This window comes from Haemaphysalis longicornis, unplaced genomic scaffold (genome assembly GCF_048455015.1).
Source record: "Haemaphysalis longicornis isolate Haplotype H1 unplaced genomic scaffold, Haemaphysalis longicornis Haplotype H1 scaffold_9, whole genome shotgun sequence".
Taxonomy (NCBI): Eukaryota; Metazoa; Arthropoda; class Arachnida; order Ixodida; family Ixodidae; genus Haemaphysalis; species Haemaphysalis longicornis.
Genome location: NW_027526460.1, coordinates 56,660,908 through 56,680,452, shown reverse-complemented (window position 1 = coordinate 56,680,452; position 19,545 = coordinate 56,660,908). Strand labels below are relative to the sequence as shown.

At 46.7% G+C, this 19,545-nt stretch overlaps 1 protein-coding gene across 1 annotated transcript; it reads right to left on the bottom strand.

Annotated features, from left to right (window-relative positions):
* Window positions 1-362: 362 nt before the first annotated feature.
* LOC144152199 (exostosin-3-like) lies at window positions 363-19,531 on the bottom strand. The gene is made up of 10 exons (XM_077683427.1): window positions 19,385-19,531; window positions 18,826-18,996; window positions 16,930-18,427; window positions 16,058-16,159; window positions 14,614-14,768; window positions 14,145-14,272; window positions 13,321-13,465; window positions 8,490-8,618; window positions 8,112-8,383; window positions 363-7,316 (listed from the first exon to the last, which is right to left on the bottom strand). Exons 1-9 carry the CDS (start codon window positions 19,529-19,531, stop codon window positions 8,174-8,176), a joined length of 2,685 nt encoding a protein of 894 aa, XP_077539553.1. The 3' UTR covers window positions 363-7,316; window positions 8,112-8,173.
* Window positions 19,532-19,545: the final 14 nt, after the last annotated feature.

Here is a 19,545-nt window from a genome sequence, read left to right as displayed (position 1 = left end):
TTATGGCTGAGAAAATGGGTGAAAATTGCCATTTTTTAACCCATATATCGCCGCTGGCGGTAAGAAACCCTTGCCATTTTCTCAGTGATAAATCACCGCTGAATGTAGAGCTATATGTTCTCTTTTCCCAGCCATAAATCGCCGCCAAAAGTAGGGCTATATTCTTGCCATTTTCTCGGCCATAAATCACCGTGGAAGGTAGGGCCATACCCCTGCCATTTTCTCACACACAAATCGCCATTCAAGGTAAGGCATTTGGGCAAATATATTGCCTGCACATGAGGATTACTGTGGTGCTAATACTAATACACATTCTCAATTTCCCAACATTTTGGTAGAAAATCACAACAGCCACAAACGCATCTGAAAGCATGTGTTTATTTACCAATACTGGTCTTGAAGGGAAAGGTGTGTGCCAATATGTTTGTTCTGAAAGCACTAACACTTTGCCCTAATCATCTGTAAGACCAATTTTATATTTCAAGCAATTTAGAAAAAAATGGGTCTCAAAAAAACTTGTTTGGAGAATAAAGATAAGTGTTAAGTAGTAGCCTTCTATACCACTCCCACCTGCAAAACATACTGTTTATTTCCCCCTGTAGTTGTGCATGAACTCCAAGGTTGGCGACCTAAATTTGGTCTAAACACATTGTGATAACTAAAAACAAAATTTGTTCAGTTCAACAGGCATTGTGCACAGAACGGGAAACATTCCTCTACTCATAGACACAGAGAGACAAACCATTCAATGGCATACAAAGCTAAATTTGTGAGTGTTGGTAATAGCTTTCAAACACTGCACACTACATGCTATAACACCCCGGCATTTCCACAATGATGCGTTGAAAGGAATCGTGCCGGTAAAAGCTGGGCTGTGCATCTTGGAATGGAAGACAGTTGTTTGCGGCGAACAGCCATGAAAGTCAAAAGGGGTTCAAACATGGATGCACAAACACACAACCACTTTAGCTGTTCACACTCTGCAACGACAAACGATTGTTGACAAGGGCACATTTCTCAGCAAACAAAGTACTGTATACTACACGGCACAACTGCAGGCAAAAATGCAACTTCGGCCCCTACAAAGACATTCAAATGTGCGGACAAAACAGCAGCAAACAGGACACAGCATCGTATTATTGTAATATTTACAGCAATGCTAGAATATGTGTGTTACGCACATCAAACATTCACTGAAGACAGCCAAAGCAGGTCTTTGTGGGTTTACAATCTGCGCACGGTTCTGCAGACTGGCCCTGAATAAGGAGCAAATCAGATCGGTGGATTGCCATTCAACGCCAGCGGTAAACTGCGAAGATTGTACCTGCAGGTTGATTCCTTCTTTGCAGAGGTAGCTAGCTGGCATCACAAATGATTCTCCTCATGATTTGTTAGAACACACACAAGTTCCAAAAGAGGAGTACACGCACTTCACTCTATCTGTACAAAAATATCTTCGGTGCACATTCTATTGCTAAAACCGGCTGTGGTCTTCCTTCACATCACCTTGCAGTGATTTGCACACTTCCAAGTAGAGATAGCCACAAAGCCTTGTATTGCTTTTCACTTGCACAAAGTGGAAACTCTTTTTGCCACTTTCTCTCAATGTTGATAAACAGCTCACAAATGTGTATGAGAGAGCAAAACACACTGATGATTTCTTCACTGACTTCATTTTCAACTTCTGTCATCATTTAGAACTTTTCAAGCCTTTATCCTGAAACCACGATACTTTACAGCTTCTGCAGATCCGATAAAATCACATTATTGTTACTACAGGGTACTCATTCAATAGCAAATAGCGCTTTTGCTGCTTATATCTTTCACATTCTTCTGTAGCAAATTATCAATATAAGCAGAGCAGCAGGTGAGGAAGATCCAGAAGACTCAACAAAATGCATTTTTGCATTGACAGAACAGCATTTTGTAGGAATCTTTTTGTTGTGGACAAACCATAGAAGTACTGTTATCTAACTGTGTGCGTTAGTTGAAATTCTGCGTAAGGTCTTGGCTTGTATGGGCCACTTGCTAAGGCAACAAATTCCTTCAAAAGCTGTCTCACTAGTCATGAAACACTCGGAAGGCATTGTACATAAGCAAATTGCCGCTAAAGAGATGATGAGAACTATGCAACTAACAATGCTACAAACCGCCATAGTGACAACCCGATTCACCAACGTCCTTCACATAGTCCAAAGCTTTACACTGAACCACCGTTGCACGATTCTGCTGCTATGACACACTGACTGCAGCCTCTGCCTCACACACATCATTCTTTGTCACGTGCCTAGTGTGGATACCTTCCTCTGACAAGTTTAGGCAGTGACCCTGAAGGAAACATCGAAGAACAAAAAACGACTTTACACGTTTGCCATGGAACAAAACAAGAAAAAGAGGGGGCAGGCAAAGGGGAAACAAAAGTTGGCACAAAAGAACCTTGACACATGAATCAAAGTATGCTTCAACCGGAAACAAGAAGACAAGTTCCAAAGTAAGAACTGCAACTGCACACAACAGTTGCTTCAAACTAAACATTTACACACCTTGTACATGTGACTAGAGGCATGAATAAAAACCCAAAGTGTAGCTGAGAATGTTTTTAAACTTCTCGGGCGAAAACACCTGGTGAGAAAAGACCCCATATGCAAGTCTAAATGGTTGTGATGGTTTGCATTAAAGGCAACATACTCACAAGGAGATCCAACTGAAGACACAGCTAGAACATATGGGACAGTGACAGATCCCTGCTCTTATTTGACAGAACAGAATAATTAAATATGCAATAGCACTGTATTCTGCGCCACTCTGTGTCACTGTGATTATTTGCTAGTGAATGGGCAATGGTCTGTTGACACTTTCCAATGTGCAATCAATGAAAACAACACCGAGGATGACAAAAGGTAATTCGGACATCTGTACACATCAACTACTTCTCTTTCCACTGCACAACGAAATAAGAATATAGGCTAACCCGGATATAACGAACTCGGATAGAGCGAATTATTCTTCATAATGAACATTCAGAATTCTTCCGCCATTATGCACGTAGAATGAATTTCTACAACGAATACCATTGGATATATCGAACTCTCAGCGCGTGCTATCGACCACCAAACTCCCACCAACGCACTCCTGCGCCGGCTGCACCTAGCCTCCGGGCCGCAGCACTGCACGCCCGTGCTTCCATGAAACGGAGCAGCGGGAGCAATCCGCTGGTAAATGACGAAATGGAGATTAATTTGCTGCCTGCAACTGAGATGATCAGCTGCGCCTTGCAAGACGTGACATGAGACACAATTCACAACTGCTTCCGCCACGCTAGACTGTGTCAAGAGGGCGCAGAAGTTGCGAGTGCGGTGCAAGCTGACAGCAATATTGTTACGCTTTGGGAAGAACTCGCTGATACTCTGGATGGTCTGTCAGAAAAAGTTGCTTTCAAGGAATTTTGACGGTTGACGATGATGTTGCTGTGACAGTGAGCCCACTGGATTCTGAAATTATTGCTGATGTGATGACGTCTGGTGCCAGTGCCATCGCCCTCGTCGGACGTTGCAAAAAGCCCTTTCTGCTAACGATGTGCTATGGCGATACTGAGCCGAAATACTCGGAAGTGGACTGGGGTTCATCAAAATGATGTCTCGTGTCAGGACTGCAATTCTCATTGATGGTGCTAAATTCAATGTTCAGGTGAAAATCACTGCTTACTGCAAATAGGTGCACATTTCTCAGCAAAAAATTTCTTTTGGAGTAGGTTATTATTCATGGTGAGTGGCACGGTCTTTCTTTCGTTATCGCGTTTTCAATCAACTGCTTACATTGTTGATACAAATTTGATACTGGAGTTCTTTATATGCGAGTTTGGTTATAACGAACTACTTTTTATAGTGAACAAAACGAGTTGAATCACATTGTTCGTTATAACCGGGTGTGACTGTACACAAGATAATGCTTCGTTGCCAATACGAAATGAATGTGGCCGTGCATTACGTAAGAAAAGCTGAAAGGCTTAATTGGCAGCACAATAGTTGACTCACACTTATAAGTTTAAAACGACACTTTACTAGTATAAATGATTCAAGAGTCCCGACTTAAAATGCAACTCCATTAGCATGCTTTAAGACAGAGGGAAAAAATTCCTCTCGCTGAACTTATATTGACAGCAATCTGTAAGCAAGTTATGCGAACTTCATGTCCCAAGTCATGGGCTTCGTCAAACTAAACACACCATAAAAAAAGCTAATTTCTTTCTTAACTTGACCACATGTGCGTTGTAGTAACTAGCACTTCCCACAGTTCATGCGATAAAATGCAATTAAAAATAAAATTGCAAAATACAAGGATTGGACATGGCCCATACTACCATACAATCAATGAGCCAGAGTTGTTGCGACAACTCCAGCTTACCCTATAACTGTTCACCTAAGGCGGAATTTAGATCATTGGCATTTTGTTGCACACACCACCAATGGCACCTTTCATGTACCATCTTTACGATGACAGCACCAGTGCTGTTCTGATAAACAACAAAAGTGCATGCAGCAACAAAGCACAATTGGAGCTTTCCTCTGCACTTCGGCAAGTGTGTGCCAACCTCCTCTGCGGCAAGAAGCCGAGAAATAATGGCACTGCAAGCCATGCTTTTACCACTAACAGAACATACAGACCAATACATGTTAACTGCGCATTTATGCAGAACCACGATGACAGGTTGCCAGTGCAACTCTGATGCGGTATTCGGGTGGTCGCTCTGATCCTCTGGCTCAGAGCACTCGGATGCACAGGCCCCTCCCAATCTGAGCGCGGGACGTTACTCCCAAACTGAACGCTTTACTCGATTTCTGAGCAGCAGGTGAACGTGGCGCTGTGACGTGGTCAGTACCGCAGTGTCGTGAGCTACTTGTGCCAATAGGGCGGAGCGCTCCTGTGGTGCCATTTCCAAACAAATGTAAATGCGTTATGAGTAGCCAAGCGGGCCACCTAGAGATGTTTAGGCTTATCGTCACAGCAGATATTTCGTGGCCATTTTTACAAAGGTCCCAAATGGTGATTCACACAGCTATTTTCTGCAACATTATTGGCACCTTTCGCGCATGTAGAACTTTATTTGCGGCTTGAAGTTCATTTTGGAGAGCAGTAAGGAGTGGTAGCTCGACAGGGTGTCTAGCAAACTGCCTAATTCAATTTCCCTGACTTTTCCATGTTTTCCATGACCATTTTCGTCGAAATTCCCTGACCTATACAACAGGCGCCATTCTGTGGAAATGGTCAGTGAAGCATATAAAAAGCGTAGAGAAAAGACATTCTATTGTAGGGAAAAACACATTTGTTGCAAGTGCCCTACTTCTCAAAATGCACTTTGAATGACTTCAGTTTGCTCGTTTAGCTTGAGGTTTGCTTCCCTTTAGTTACGGCTTCAGAGAGTTTATTTCATCTCTCGGGATAGAAGCTTCAAGTTGCGCTTCAGCCAGCACCTTTTGCTTTTTTTTCTTGATTGCCCTGGCTCGACATGCAACGTGAACCGCATGGTGCGTTTTTGCACGCGATTCGGGCACGTCGGCGTTGCGCGTGCGATTTCTTGACGCCCGCGTCGACGATTCGCGCGCGCGGCACCTTCTACCTCGCTAAAAAAATGACGCGCGTCGCGCGCGGCAGTGGGAGGAGCCTGATGACATGCGCCAATGGGGAGCCGCGCACCTCATGGCGGCAGTTTCGAAGTGCTCGAGATAGTCGACTGGCTCCGCCTGAGATGTTTAGGCTTACCGCCCCGGCAGGTATTGCATGGGTGCTTCCACTAGCGGCGCGGATGATGTTTTATAGTACCGTTTTCGCCCACTTTATAGGCTCCTTTACCGCACAAGCAACTTCGTGCATGCCTTGTGCGGCATTTTAGAGAGCGCTTAGAAGCGGTCGCTCGAACTTTGCAGTCGAAGCCGCCGCCGGCAGCACCGCGCGCAGCGTGCGGGTGGTTCCGCGTCCATGGTTCCGTGGCAGCGTCAGCGCGCCTGTGACGTGCGCGGCGCGTTTTCGCGAGCAGAAAACGCCGCATGCGGTTCATGCTAAGCTATGTCATGTTCCTTTTTGATTATGTAATTCTGGCTCCTGAGGCCATAAGAAAGAAGTTCTTTCAAGATTAGCTCCCGAAAAGCGCTGCGTTTTAAAATTGGCTGGAAAAAAAAGCGCGTTGTGCGTGTGATTTGGGCCCCACACAAATCGTCCCTCTGCGCAAGTGCACCCAGCAACCTAAGCAAGCTGCGAGCTGCGTGAACCGCACGGCGAGTTTCTGCTAGCAATTCGTGCGCGGTATTTTCACGGCCGCGTCGACGATTTCGTGCCTGCGGTGGCTCCTTTCCTGCACAAGCAAGTGCGTTTGTGCCTTGAGTAGCATTTTAAAGAGCGACAAATACGGCCGTTGGAGCTACCTAGCGTCACTAAATAAGCTACCGCACTACTCCGCGGCTGGTGCTGCCGCCGCGTTGCCGTCGCCTGCCGCTCGGCACACACCGTGCGGGTGGTTTCCGCGGCGGCGTTACTCAGGCGTGCGCGGCGCGTTTTCACTTGCAGAAGAACCAGAAAACGTTTCATGCGGTTCACGCTTTCGTCGCGCACGAACGTGTTGCGTTCGGTAACTTCTTGGGGGCCTCGAACACTGGTTTCCCCTATTCTAAAAGTGTGGGCAGGCCCCGAAGTGGTTTTCCCTGACTGGTAGTACTTGATTGAAAAATTCCCTGACAATTTCCTGACTTTTCCCGGTGGCTCAAAATTCCCTGACTTTTCCCTGTTTTCCCGGTCGCTAGACACCCTGCTCGAGCTACCTGCGCCGCTTCATGGCTGACACAATTATGCCGCCGCCATTGGCACCATGTGGGTCGCATTTGCAACTGTGTCTGTGTGTCTGTCGTATGCATGGTGCGATTTCGCGTCAAAAGCAAAAATACCACGCCTGACTAAACACTCCGACGACAAGCAGCTGGCAAGGCTTCCGTGCCGTGGCAGCGAAGTTGAAGCAATTGTCCAACTCGGCGGCCCATGGGTGACCACCGCAGCAGCCGGTGGCACGTGATCGCTCGCGTCCAGATCTCAGCGGTGCTCCCACTTCGGAGTCAGAGCAGTTGGAGGCGCTTCGAATCGGAGGACTACGCTCTGAGATGACCAACCGAACATACTTCAAGCGTTCAATTTCGGCCACCTAAACGTGCAGCCTGTTTTCAGAGTGCTCCAGAGCGCTCCAAAGCGACCACCTGAATACGGCGTATGTGTGTAGGCTCATGGAGTAGAAACATGATGAACCAACAGGCTCAGCCAAAGTGGATCCCCATCTGCAAACAAAATGACATTTGTGGTTAAAAAAAAAAAAAAAAAAACTCATATACGTGCACGCACGTTACATGCTCATTTTACCCTCCTCCTCATTTATTGTTATTCCTGTTATGCACCCTAGTCCAGCAGACTTTACCCGTAACACATCTTGCTGCGCAATCGGCAAGCTGCCGACAAAAAGTTTCATTCAAGCAAATGAACCACAGTCAACTCCCGATAATACGAATTGGAAGTGAAGTGAGGGTCCCGCCAGCTCCGCATGCAATTGTATGAAAAAAATTCCCAGTAATTGGAAGTTGAAAGTCTGAATATCGGTTAATTAAGTTATTTTTTCATCTGAAGACTCAAGAAGATCAGAAGGTTTGATAAATTTGCTATTTTTAAAGTGTAAAAACAACTTTGTGTGCCACACTCGTAGTATTGCCGTCACCGCAGCAGTTTACCACAGTGTAACAGCTCAAGTAGCACGCTGGCTCCTTTGTCTCGTCTCCTGCAGCGTTTTTTTGCTGCAGAGAATAATGAAGAAGAAGCACTCGGATGCACCTAGAGTCTGCAGAGTTTACTTCCCACAGCAAAATTTTGCAGCAGAAGCAAACAACCACTACCAAATTTTTTTTTATAAACAGTGAGCTCTCAAACTAATAAAATGTCTATTTTGTTCTATATGGTTAATTGGAAGTTTGTTTAATTCAATGTTTTTCGCGGCCCCGTGAACTTCGTATTAACGGGAGTTGGCTGTACTAGCAGCTTGTCCGCGCTGCAATAAAGCGACGACAATCGAACATGACACTCACCCACCAATCGGCCGTCACTCGAGCCTCGCATGCATGGAGCGATGATTGTGACGAGGAGTGACTCAGATGAACTTGAAGCACTTCTGCTTGTCGTGCGGGATGCGCGTTTTGAAGAGGACCGAGTCGAGCCGGAACTGCGTGTACAGGAGCGGCATGTAGCCGTACACCCGGACAAAGAAGTTCAGGCAGGTGTGCCGTTCCTCGAAGTGCGAGTTGTCCAGTGACAGCGACACCGTGCACCCTGGACACCGGAAGGTCCACCGCGATGTCACCTGGGGTGATACGGAGCAACATGAAACGATGTCATCAGCCGGTTTCCTCGGGGGGTCAAAACGCCAGCAACCGTGGCCAGTGACATGCGATGCCTGGCCTTCTCACCTTGAGGGGCGGTTTACGGGTGATGTGCGAGACCAGGAAGTTCATGGCAATGTCCTCGCAGTTCATGTACTCGTCCACTTGGTCCCTGATGGCCTGGGGCATCACATAGGTGTACAGGTACGAGTAGTGCTGCGTGGGGCACAGGGACACAAGGATTAGCACACTGGACTGCAGCGATGACAACGCTTTTGTAACTTAATCATTCGGGTGAGTCACAAGTTACGTATGCTCTATTTCCACAATCGATATTATTGATTGTAGGGTTTAACGCGCCGACACAACGCAGGCGATGAGGCACGCCGTAGTGGAGGGCTCTGGATTGATTTGCATAATCGGCTGAAGCAGTAGAGGTACCATAATAGTGTGCGACACTTGTAAGCACAGTCCCATAGCTTTCCACCAATTTACCTTAACAGAAGTTTTTAATTTGTTCTACAGCCATGCATACATTGTCTCTTCAAGGTACACAAAGGCTGAATAACTTTTTAACTGAAAGACCACACATTTTGTAGCTCTCTCAGCTTTTGTTCAATGGCCAACGATGACTTGCCTTACTGCAACATTTCACCAATGTTTATTTACCCTAAAGAAATGCTTTTAATTTGTTCAGCCATGCATACATTGCATCTTAAAAGTACACAAAGGCTGTATAGCTTTTTGTGTTAACTGCAAGATTACACATTTTGTAGCTCTCTCGGATATTAAAGGAGCCATGAAGAGAAAAGACAAGTTTGATTCATTCAAAAGATTGTCTCGTTAGAGTCATAGTGACACCACTTTTAACGTAAACTTCACTCAAATAAGCTACATAATTAGGAAAAAAAGAAAATGGCCATGCAACCCACTAGCTCATTTCCCGCAACAGAACCTATGATGTCATACCAGACAGCTCTGCGATTGGCGGAGGGCGACAAAAGCAAACGCAAGTTAGGCAGAGCCAGAATCCTTCAATGCTTTACTGGTCACGAAACTTCGGCACTCGTTTCATATAGGGACCGCGCGCGCCATACAGGCGCCACCGCCGCACGAAGGTCATCCAGCCGCCGCTTTTGCGGCGTATTGGCCTGCTCTTGGCGTGCAAACGCTCGCCGCTTTTGGTGTCTGCGCGCTGATTAGTGTGTTTTTTTTTCGTAATAGTTAGCGGTGAATAGTCCAGTCATCACCTGCCTTCAATGGGGTTTTATTTTTCGTAGTAAATTACCGTAGACTTAGGCCGCGAACGGCAACGGCTTCTGCGTGCTCTGGCACAAGCGCTGCGCCGTCGTGTTTTCGGATTTTTAAATCTCTGTTGCTTTTTTTCTTAAAGCAAAAGTTGTAAATACCACACATACGGTAGTTGCGTAGTCACAGACTGCTGCGGGCCTATCGATAATACAATAAAAAAAATGAAAGAAACCAAGTACGCGTCATTCAGACTACGCTTAAATGAATCCGTTGATTTCTCTGGAATGCACAGAACACTAAAAGAGATAGCCCAATAGTATTGCCGTTTTAATGAGTGGGTACATACTTGAGAACATCTAAAAACGCTGCAGAAACGCAAAGGATAAAAACACGAAGATATATGTTGCACCATGTGTCTTTCCGCTTCCACGCTTTGAATCCTTGCAAAAACAGGAAGCGAAAAAAGAACAATAAAACTGATTTTATCACACGCAACAAAAATTCAATGTTACGAAGGGAGAAAAAATAGTGTGGTCCAGCATACAAAAATTAATTTTTTCGCGCTGCGATGTGCAGCACACGGAGGAAACAGAATATTGCCACGTAGCCAAGAACGACACAAAGCTTTTCTGCACGCAGCGAGCTAGCGAGCTCCTGTTCTACAGAAGACTAGAATGAAACACAAACGTCGAAGAAGCAGTCCGCAGTGTGACGTGCACAGATGAACGTCAATAAAGTGAGTTGCGCGGCGTTTGCTATGCAGGCATTACTCTCGGAACATTATTAATTTCAGATCCATGGAAATCGGATGGAGAACATTGTCGAAGAAACAAAAAATCAAGTTGGCGACAAGGTGGCACCCTTTTCATATCAAACAATACTGCCCGACGGGACGTACGACAAAAAGAGCAAACGGGCGCTCCGGTTGAAACGTCAGATAAGAAACCGGAATCGGCCACGCGCGGTTACAAAACAAACAAAACGAACCCTAAGGGATAATTCGCGGAAATGTGAAAAGTAAAAGCACAAGGACGTCCCAAAGCTTTTTTACACGCGAGCCTGAGGGCAAGGTAATACAAGTCTGCAAACAGGTAATGAAGCACTGCTACAACCTGACTGATATGACAAAAATCCGGCTTTAAGTTAGCCTTGTACAATTCTAGGTCCACGATACTCTAAAAAGGGTACATTGCTTTTTCCATTCTCACACACAGTGCATTTCCACGTGCTGTCACACACTTATAATCGAAGCTGAAATCTCCCGTTTATTGCCTTGGAATGGCGCGCCTCCATTTCTCTCGCAGCTCCCCGTCGCTCGGTCAACAGAACAAGGAAACATTTTCTGTGGTATCGTTGTACAAGGAACGACATCCCGGGACGCAACACATGTTAGGCATCGTCGTTGCACTACTTAAGTCGCATCACAAGAGCGCGAGATGCACGTTACATTTTTTTTCCCGCACAAAACAAACACAACTCGCCGCGGCTCCGCCGTTCGAGCCAGCGCAACGCCGCCCGAGGAGTGACCTCAGTGAGAGGGTGGCGCCACCGCGCGGCGGCCAAACGCAGCATATGAAGCTCTCCCATTGAGTTACGGAGCAGTTTCGTGACCAGTAAAGCATTGAAGGACTCTGGCAGAGCTTATAAGCTTGTCGAACGAGCTATTTGCGCTTAAATTAAGGGCGCATTCTTTTTAAAGCCCTAAGAATGGTGGGACAAACAGCGGAAGTTACGAAAGCACACGTAAACATAGAAGTACCAATGTGTACTGCTGTTGGTACTGCATGCACTATGCTTGGTTGAGCTGCACAGGACTGCGGGGCTTTGGGGTTGTTTCAGACGACACTGGCCGATTGACGCAAGCGACGATGTCTTACGTGACCGTATTTGTCGAGCGAGCACCATGTTTCACGAAACGATTGTCTCCATGAACAAAACAAACCAGGTACAAATACGTTCACAAACAAACCAAAGGCAGAAGACGGCTTGCCGCGGTGGGGTGGCGCCATCTAGGTTCACTAACGGTAAACAAGGCCCTGTGATGTCACTGCAGACCACGAAAACGCACAATTTAGCAGGAAAATTAAAATTTTGACCTAAATAATTAATTTCTCAGTGAATAAAGCATCGTTTGCATTCGGACAAGCGCTGGGGGTACTATAAAACACGAAATCTTTCCAATAACAAAAACTTGTGTATTGTCTTCGTGGCTCCTTTAATGACCCAGCGAAGCTTTCCCAGGAGGTACTGCCACTTGGGAGCAGTTGTACAAAATACATGTGCAAATTTGAAGTTGACAGCTGTCTTTTTTCAAGTCAACTGCAGTAATAATTTCTGAATTTGCTGCTGGCTGTATTACATATGTGCACTTCTGGTAAGTCAGTATGGTAGGCTCTTGCGTTCACATGCACGCAAGCAATTATTTGCGAGCTAGGGTTTGTGTATTTTAAAAAGCGCATGACCAGCAAAATTTCCCTGCATACATTTACTTTACATTTACAGGTCCCCAACTCTGTGTTTGTTTCAGAAAAACACTTAGGCAAGCTCTACCAATCCCGCTTCACTATGCATTTGCAATACATGATGCTATAAACTGTTGCGCAGGAAAGCATGCGGGGCGTCGACACCTGCATTAACCCTTTTGGCATTTTCTGCGTAGATAAGAAGCCGCTGTTTTTGTGAGTGGCATACTTGTATATTTGTGATGCTCTAATCTACCAATTTAGGCCAGCTTACTTCAACGCTTCGGTAACTTTTTAAGCATGTTTGTGGTGTGGTGGTCGAGTTATGTGCTGATTGAGTAATTTAAGCCAGAAAAAATGCAGACGATATGCTGTGAAAAACAAGCAAGGGGCACAACTGCCTGACAGAGCAACGGTTATTACAAGTGACGATAACTGCTCTGTTGCCTGCCTTAACTTCTATATTAATAATAACCATTCACTTAGAAGCAAATTTTAAGTCCTACAAGGGCACCCGACTCAACTGCTGTGCCATAACCACTCCACATACCTGGGAAATAAAAGAATACACACCAGAGTGCTTCCAACGCGAAGACGACTGAGAAAGGAAAGGTAGATTCACATAGACAGTCTAGTACCCTGTCTCCACTGAATCCATCTACCCGGACAGAGCACCAAACCTGCGAATTCACACCTAGGAGCCTGTTCTACTTATTGCACCACTGTAGCAAGTATGGATTCTGCTGCTTCTTTGCGGACTGAAGAAAAATACTACTCTCTGATCTTGTTAGACAAGGATGGACATGAAATTGTCTAGCAACATCTGCTTTTGGCCACACTCAATGCAACCAACATCAGCTTTGACGGTTCTTGGCAAAGGACCACAACAAACGCACAGGGCATCATAACCAATGCCATTTGAAAGGACACTTTCCTTCCTGACATCACATGCCTGCTCTTCTCTTCCCGTCCGCGGAGGGTGCCCAAAGGAGGCAGGCAAGTACATCCATGCGCGTGCGTGAAAGTGGGTGTTTGAACATGCGCCAAGTGGAGCATGACGCCATGCTCCGCTGCATGCGTCAAAACCTCACCGAGAGAAAAAAAAAATACAGCTGAGAACATGCTCGGTCACCAGTAAAAACAAGAGCAAAAACAAAAGCAAAAAAATAAAGCGGGGGAAAGAAAGAAAGCGCACGCATACAAACCTTGTGGAAAAAAGCCGCCCCCATGAGCACCATGGAGAGCTCGCACGAGTGGTTGCTGTTGTAGTACCATGACTTGTGGTTGACGTCCCAGGCGTGGTAGCGGCCAGGGAAGCCCACGATCCGGTCCCGCGCCTCCCGCCACACCCTGAACGCCCAAGCACAGCGATCGCTCCGTTTTCCATGCACCCAAACAAGCCAGAAACAGTATTTCTGCACCCCACTCTCAATACAGATTGCACAAAAATGCCAAGCTATGTTAGTTGGTCGCTCATCTTAGTGTAAAACAGAGCAAAAAGACGATAGAAAAAAAGTCGCCGTCTTGTGCACTTCTTCTCTGTCCGTCATCTTTCTGCACTGTTTTACACCAAGATTGCACCCCTGGTAGGTCTTTCCAACAGCAGCCAATTTCAAGTTACTAGCACAGTTTATGAAAATACAGTACGACACAAAGCAAAGCAACTAAAAAAAAATTTCTGGAATTGTAATGGACAACTTGGGTTTGGTATGTTATGCAGCCAGCAAACATTACGATGATAAAAATGTTCATACTCCGACAGTTCTTTGCCGCAGCAAAAGCCGACGAAACTTCCACATTTTACCACAAATAATGAAATATTCTTTCATACAAATACACAAAAAACAGCCCAACACAAGCACAGCACAACAAAGCTTGCTTGGTGTTAAAAGCAAGTCAAGGAAAGCCCTCTCAATGGAGAATTATTTAGGAGAGACTACCCGTTTAAATGAAAATGTTGTAAAGGTGTAGAAGTAGTTAAATGCATTTCAAAGCCAAAACAAACAAAAAAAAAATTCTGTGCCCTCACCTGAATCCAAACACTATTTCATCATGACGCAAGTGAGTATCATCGTCCATCGAAAGCACCGCCTCTGTTTCAATAGATGAGAAGGGCAGGAAACGATTGTTCAAGCTGTTCTTCTTTGCCCGCACCACCTGCAAAGAGAAGACGAAAGGCTTTTATAGCAAGATTTTACAGCACGCTTTTATAGCAAGCAAAAAAACTGTGCTTGTCTCACCGGCTATTGAAACAGCTAAATGGTGAGGCCTTCCCCTTTATCAAGCTTAACAAACAATCGTGTGCTAAAAACCACAGCCCAATTGCTTTCTGACACAAACTCTGCCCTGCATTGGGAGCCAATCTTGACTTTGCAATACTCGCAAGCAACGTGTGAGCTCCGCAGTTCAGACAACAGCAGCCGAAGGGATAGAAATGATGAAGTAAGAAGAATGGGAAGATAGGACAAAGAAAAAAGTTTAATAGCTGTAGAACTTGCCTCAACGGGAACCCCAATCTCAGGCCAGCGCAGGTCAGGGGACGGTGGCTTCAAACTGTTCCACACGACGATAACCTTGTTCAGGTGCGGCAGGCCGTGCAGCCGCTGGAGCGAATCAATCAGCACTGCCTCCCGCTCGTACGTCAGCATCACCACTGCACAGTTGTTGGGAGGAACTGGCCTAACACAACCGCACACTTGCACGACCCGAGCGAGCTGGTACTGGCATAAAAGAGCAAGCTGGAGTAATTACGGCCTGCCAAGTAGATCAAATTAAGGCGGGCTTGTTTGCGCTGAGATCACGTCTTCAACGCTGAAAACTAGGACTGCAAGGAAACAATGCCGTCAACTTAGGCTTACCCAAATCAGTGTATTCTAGGTCTGTTCGATTCACGACAGTCAGTTTTGGATGCGCTCCACAAATGGAGCTAGCCAAAGTGTGTGCAGAAGCCGCTACCTTTTGGCACCTCCTTCCCGTGGAACACAATTGGCTAAGGACTGTTTTCTGACACAAGCCCTGCTCTGCTGGAAAACTAAGGTCTTGGGCTCTCCCACCGTCGATGTTTGCTGTTACCTTCATTACGACAAGGCCACATTGAAGCCGTGGCAGGGAGACACAACGAGCTTTTCAAGAAGTGAAACAATCAAGCACCTGCTCATTTTTTCTCCAATAATAATTCACCTCTTGAATCAATAGCTACCGTGTTGTTTGTGAAGGAAATATGAGACAAATTATGATGAAAACAGTATATCTGTCTAAGCTAGCATAAGAACATTTTTTCTTCTTGCTTCAAGTGTGACTTTGCAAGATGCCAAGAAATGCGCATTGTAACAGGTCAGAGGCGTGCGTACTAAACTCCCCCTGTGTCAAGCTAAGCAGCTGGAGACACCACTACTAAGAACTAGTGCAATAGTGTGATTCTTGGCTCCATTGACAAAGTTCGGGTTTGGACTAGTTGGCAGCGGTAACTTATGACTTTTTGTAGTGCAAAAAAAGAACAAAGACAGAAGGAGGCGACGGGCACAAGTGCTCTGTGCCTGTGGCTTGCTTCTTTTTTTTGCACAACACAGTCACCTATTGACAAGGCAATGCTGAATTCTAGTGCCCTGTGGATATTTGTAATAGTTACAGAATCAAGACTATTGTCGCCCAAGCTGGCTACTAAGCTGAATATAGCTTCAACTTAAAAAGCAACATCCGGGGATGCCATGCAAAGAAATTCCCCCAGGAAAAAAAAAATGCGAATTTTCAGCTTGAGCTATGAACTTTTATGTGTTTTACTGTTTCCCTTCTTAGATGATCGCACCCTACAAAACATTATAAAAACACAACTGGACAGCCTCCAGCACAACCTACAAGTCCGCTTTCAAATCGAGCCACACACAGCAGTTAGTGCTAGACCATGCACCTTTAGCCATGCACGACAGACAGAGAGACTCTTGCCTGTGAATTGCTCCCTCGGAACGTTCCCACCAAGAACTTCGCTGAACTCCTTTCCAGAGCCACCAGCCCCTTGGGCAACAGGCCTGAAGCCAAAACTGGAACCTGTGAAGTCGGCACACGCAAAACATTGCAGGGCGCAATGCGAAACAGAGGAGTAACCAGAAGATGCAAGGAGAAAAAGTATTCAACACATCTAGTAACGAATAACCCACAGACATGTCCTGGAAGCCTGAATACAGCTTTCAGCGATAGGTAACCTATAGATGTAGCTACTGCGTCACAATGAAGATACCGGCTTTCACAGTACACAACATTACTGCTGAAACCAATATTAGTACTCACGCCAGTGCAGTTTGCTGCTTGATGAAAGGCAGAGACTGCTGCATTTGTTATTTAAGCTATTTTGCGGATCACCAAAGCGCGTTGCCTTGTATATGTACATACATACCCAGACACAAACATTGGCCCAGGTGTGATAGAGAAGCATGATGCCAGCCAATCACTTACAACCAATCAGAGTCAATCAACCAATAATTTTAATCATAAAGCTAAATCCTGATGCTGAAATTTGCAGCCACCCTGTCATACATGCTGTGAAAATCCTGTGGGAATCCTTCAGACAGAGATTACCACACACTGGCAAAGGACGATCATGCTGTGAAGCTACAACTCGACTACAAGGCATGCCACAGTGGAAAAGCTCATGATTAATTCCGACCACTGGGGGGGGGTAATGCATATAAAGGTATCAATTCGTGGGCGTTTTTGCTTTACGGCTCCATGAGAAAAACGGCAGCAGCAGCTGAAAGATGCATCCTCAACTACTGAGCAGGTGCGGATCACTTTGACTGCACGCCCCTAAAAGCACTCACCCATGAACTTTGCCTCGGAGGGGAGCAGGGGGTCTTGTGCTCCGAACGGGTACATGGTGTGCGGATCAAAGTCCTCGTTCCATACCTTCGCCTGCTCGTTGAGGGTGAGGCTGAAGTTTCGCTGGTAAGGCAGGGACGCAAAGGGCGGCTCGATGGGGCCGAGCATCTCGTCGATCTCTGTGTTGGGCACGGCCTCCACCGTGAGCGGACGGAAAGTGCTGTTGAAGACGCTGGGCGACGGTTCCTCGTGGGCCGGCGGCGCCGGTATTCCGAGCCGCGTGCGAATGAGTGACAGCACCGTGTTGATCACGCGCGAGGTCGTGGCCAGATAGTTCTCCCAGAGGAGACGTCCCCGCCGGCGAAGCTCGACGATGTCGACGTCGAGATACGTGCGCAGGATGAAGTGAAGCTCGGTCACGCGAGCCAGTGGCAGCAACAGAGCCGCCCGCGACCAGTCAACAAACTCGGAGAATGGCAGTTCTGCGGCGTCTCCGCCCACAATGACTGGAATCGCCCCGTTCTGGAGGCTTTCGCGAATCCGGGTCAGAAACACGTGAGTTGAGACAAAGTCGCCGAGGGGGGCGAACACAATGGAGAAAGTCGACTGCCGCAGCAGCTGGGCTCTAGTCGAGTTGTCCCCGCACAGAAGCCACTCGTTTGGCACGGCGAACGCGTCTTCGGTGGCCGAACAGCTGAAGTTGAAGTTCAACTCGTTGTCGAAGCCCTCCGCCATTTGCGTCAAGGCGTTCACCACGACCTCATTCGTGCGAGCGGCAGCAGTCAGGTTTGTGCCATATGCAGGCCTTCCATGAAAGCTTAACAGGTACCGTCGGCGTGCCGGAATAATTACAGGTGCCAACTCCCACACGTGCTGCGGCTCTTTTGTGAACGTCGCCGGAGGCACAACGATGTCAAACTTGCGCCTGAAAGTCGACGATCTCACCGACGGCTGTGCAATGATTGCCCGTTGCACGTGCTTTTCGCTGAAAGTTGTCGCACTTCCCAAGTTGATCACGACGTGGTTGCGCCCATCCCCATTCCAGTGTGCAAGCTGGTGAAGATAACTCACTTGCGAACTCAAAGGCAAGTGTCCATCAAGGATAACGACATATACACAAGCCACGCTCGGGTCAAAAGTGGTCTGGACGTTCGTGTCCAGCACTTGGGCGACTGACGCCCTCACATTGGAGTCCAGCACTGAGTCGTCGGTTGGGTAGAAGTAGACAGGAAACATCGACGTGAGGGAGCAGTGGGAGTAGTCAAAGCAGGAGTGCATCTGACACTTAGGTGGCTCCGGTGTCGGCAGGTGTAGCTGGTGTGCATCTCCCGTCAGCAGCTTCAGAGGGGGTCGAAGCAGGGGTATGTTACGGTTCCCCAGTTCCTCCTGGGCATAGGCAGCTTGCTTCAACGACAGCTTGATGCGGTCCAGCTCAAGGCGGTTCTGATTGTAGCCACGCTTGGATTCTTCCACGTGCTGAGTCAAGGTGAAAAGTTCGACCTGTAATCAAACAGAGAAAAAGTGTCTTCCTTGTACAGGGTATTTCAGTGACGACTGCCAGTGGTTCTTAAAAGGACCACAAAGTTGGACTGCGGCAATACACGGCTGATGAGTTGTGAGACCGAATAAATGTAAACCTCCTCATGGACATCACTTACCGGATAGATTCAAATAAAGAAAACTCAGCGATGTGGTTCAAAAGTATCAAGTTTGCGGCCACCATCCACACGCAAGAGCAAACTTTAATCATACCGAAACGCGCACCAGCACTCGGCAAGACACGAATGCTTTCAAATTCACTACATCACAGGAAGTGTTTAGGTGTCCTCGAAAATTTGTGACCAAAGACACGAGCGCGCTCTTTTTAAAAATTTCGAAGTAGAAATCGCTTTACTGACCTGCAGCTTCTGTCGCTTCTTTTCGAGGTCTCGAAGCTCGGCGCTTACGGACGACTTGATGCGTAGGAACTCTTCGATTCTGAGTTTCAGGTCCTTCACCTCCAAGAGGTGAACGTCGTCAAGTTGGATGCGCCTTTGCAGGTCTTTTGCAGTGTCCGTTGTTCCTACAAACTGCAAGACAATAGGAATAAATTTCGCGTTAATGGCATGCAAAGTGCAGCGCAACAATCTTGAAGCGAGAATTCAACATCTGAAGGAAAGGACGTGCACAGCAGCGCGAAGCAACTCTGCAGGACTTTCAACTTTATATTAGAATCTTGGCGTACTCAAGCAGGATGACTGACAGTTAAAGTTTCATTTTAATTGGCTGCCCGTAGGTTCGTAGCACATATGCACACCGAGACGCGGGAAATATGTTTTGAATGCTCCTCTCCTATCGCCGCAGTACCCAACTGGTGACCTCCATGGACTGCCGATCTCGCGGAAAAAGCTGAATGTTAACACACAATTTGCGAGTACCGCAAGTGCGGTACAAACACAGTAAAAAATTCTTGCTAACCTCTGAAATGTAGTGATGCATGAATAACGGAATGATTAGCAGCGCTAGAGCGAGCAGCGCGAATCTTGAGGTTTTGGTTCCGGCAAGCCAGAGGCGCGGAGGCTTGGCACATAGGCGTTTGTTTAGCCACGGTTCGTGATAGGCCATTCCTCAAGTTGTAG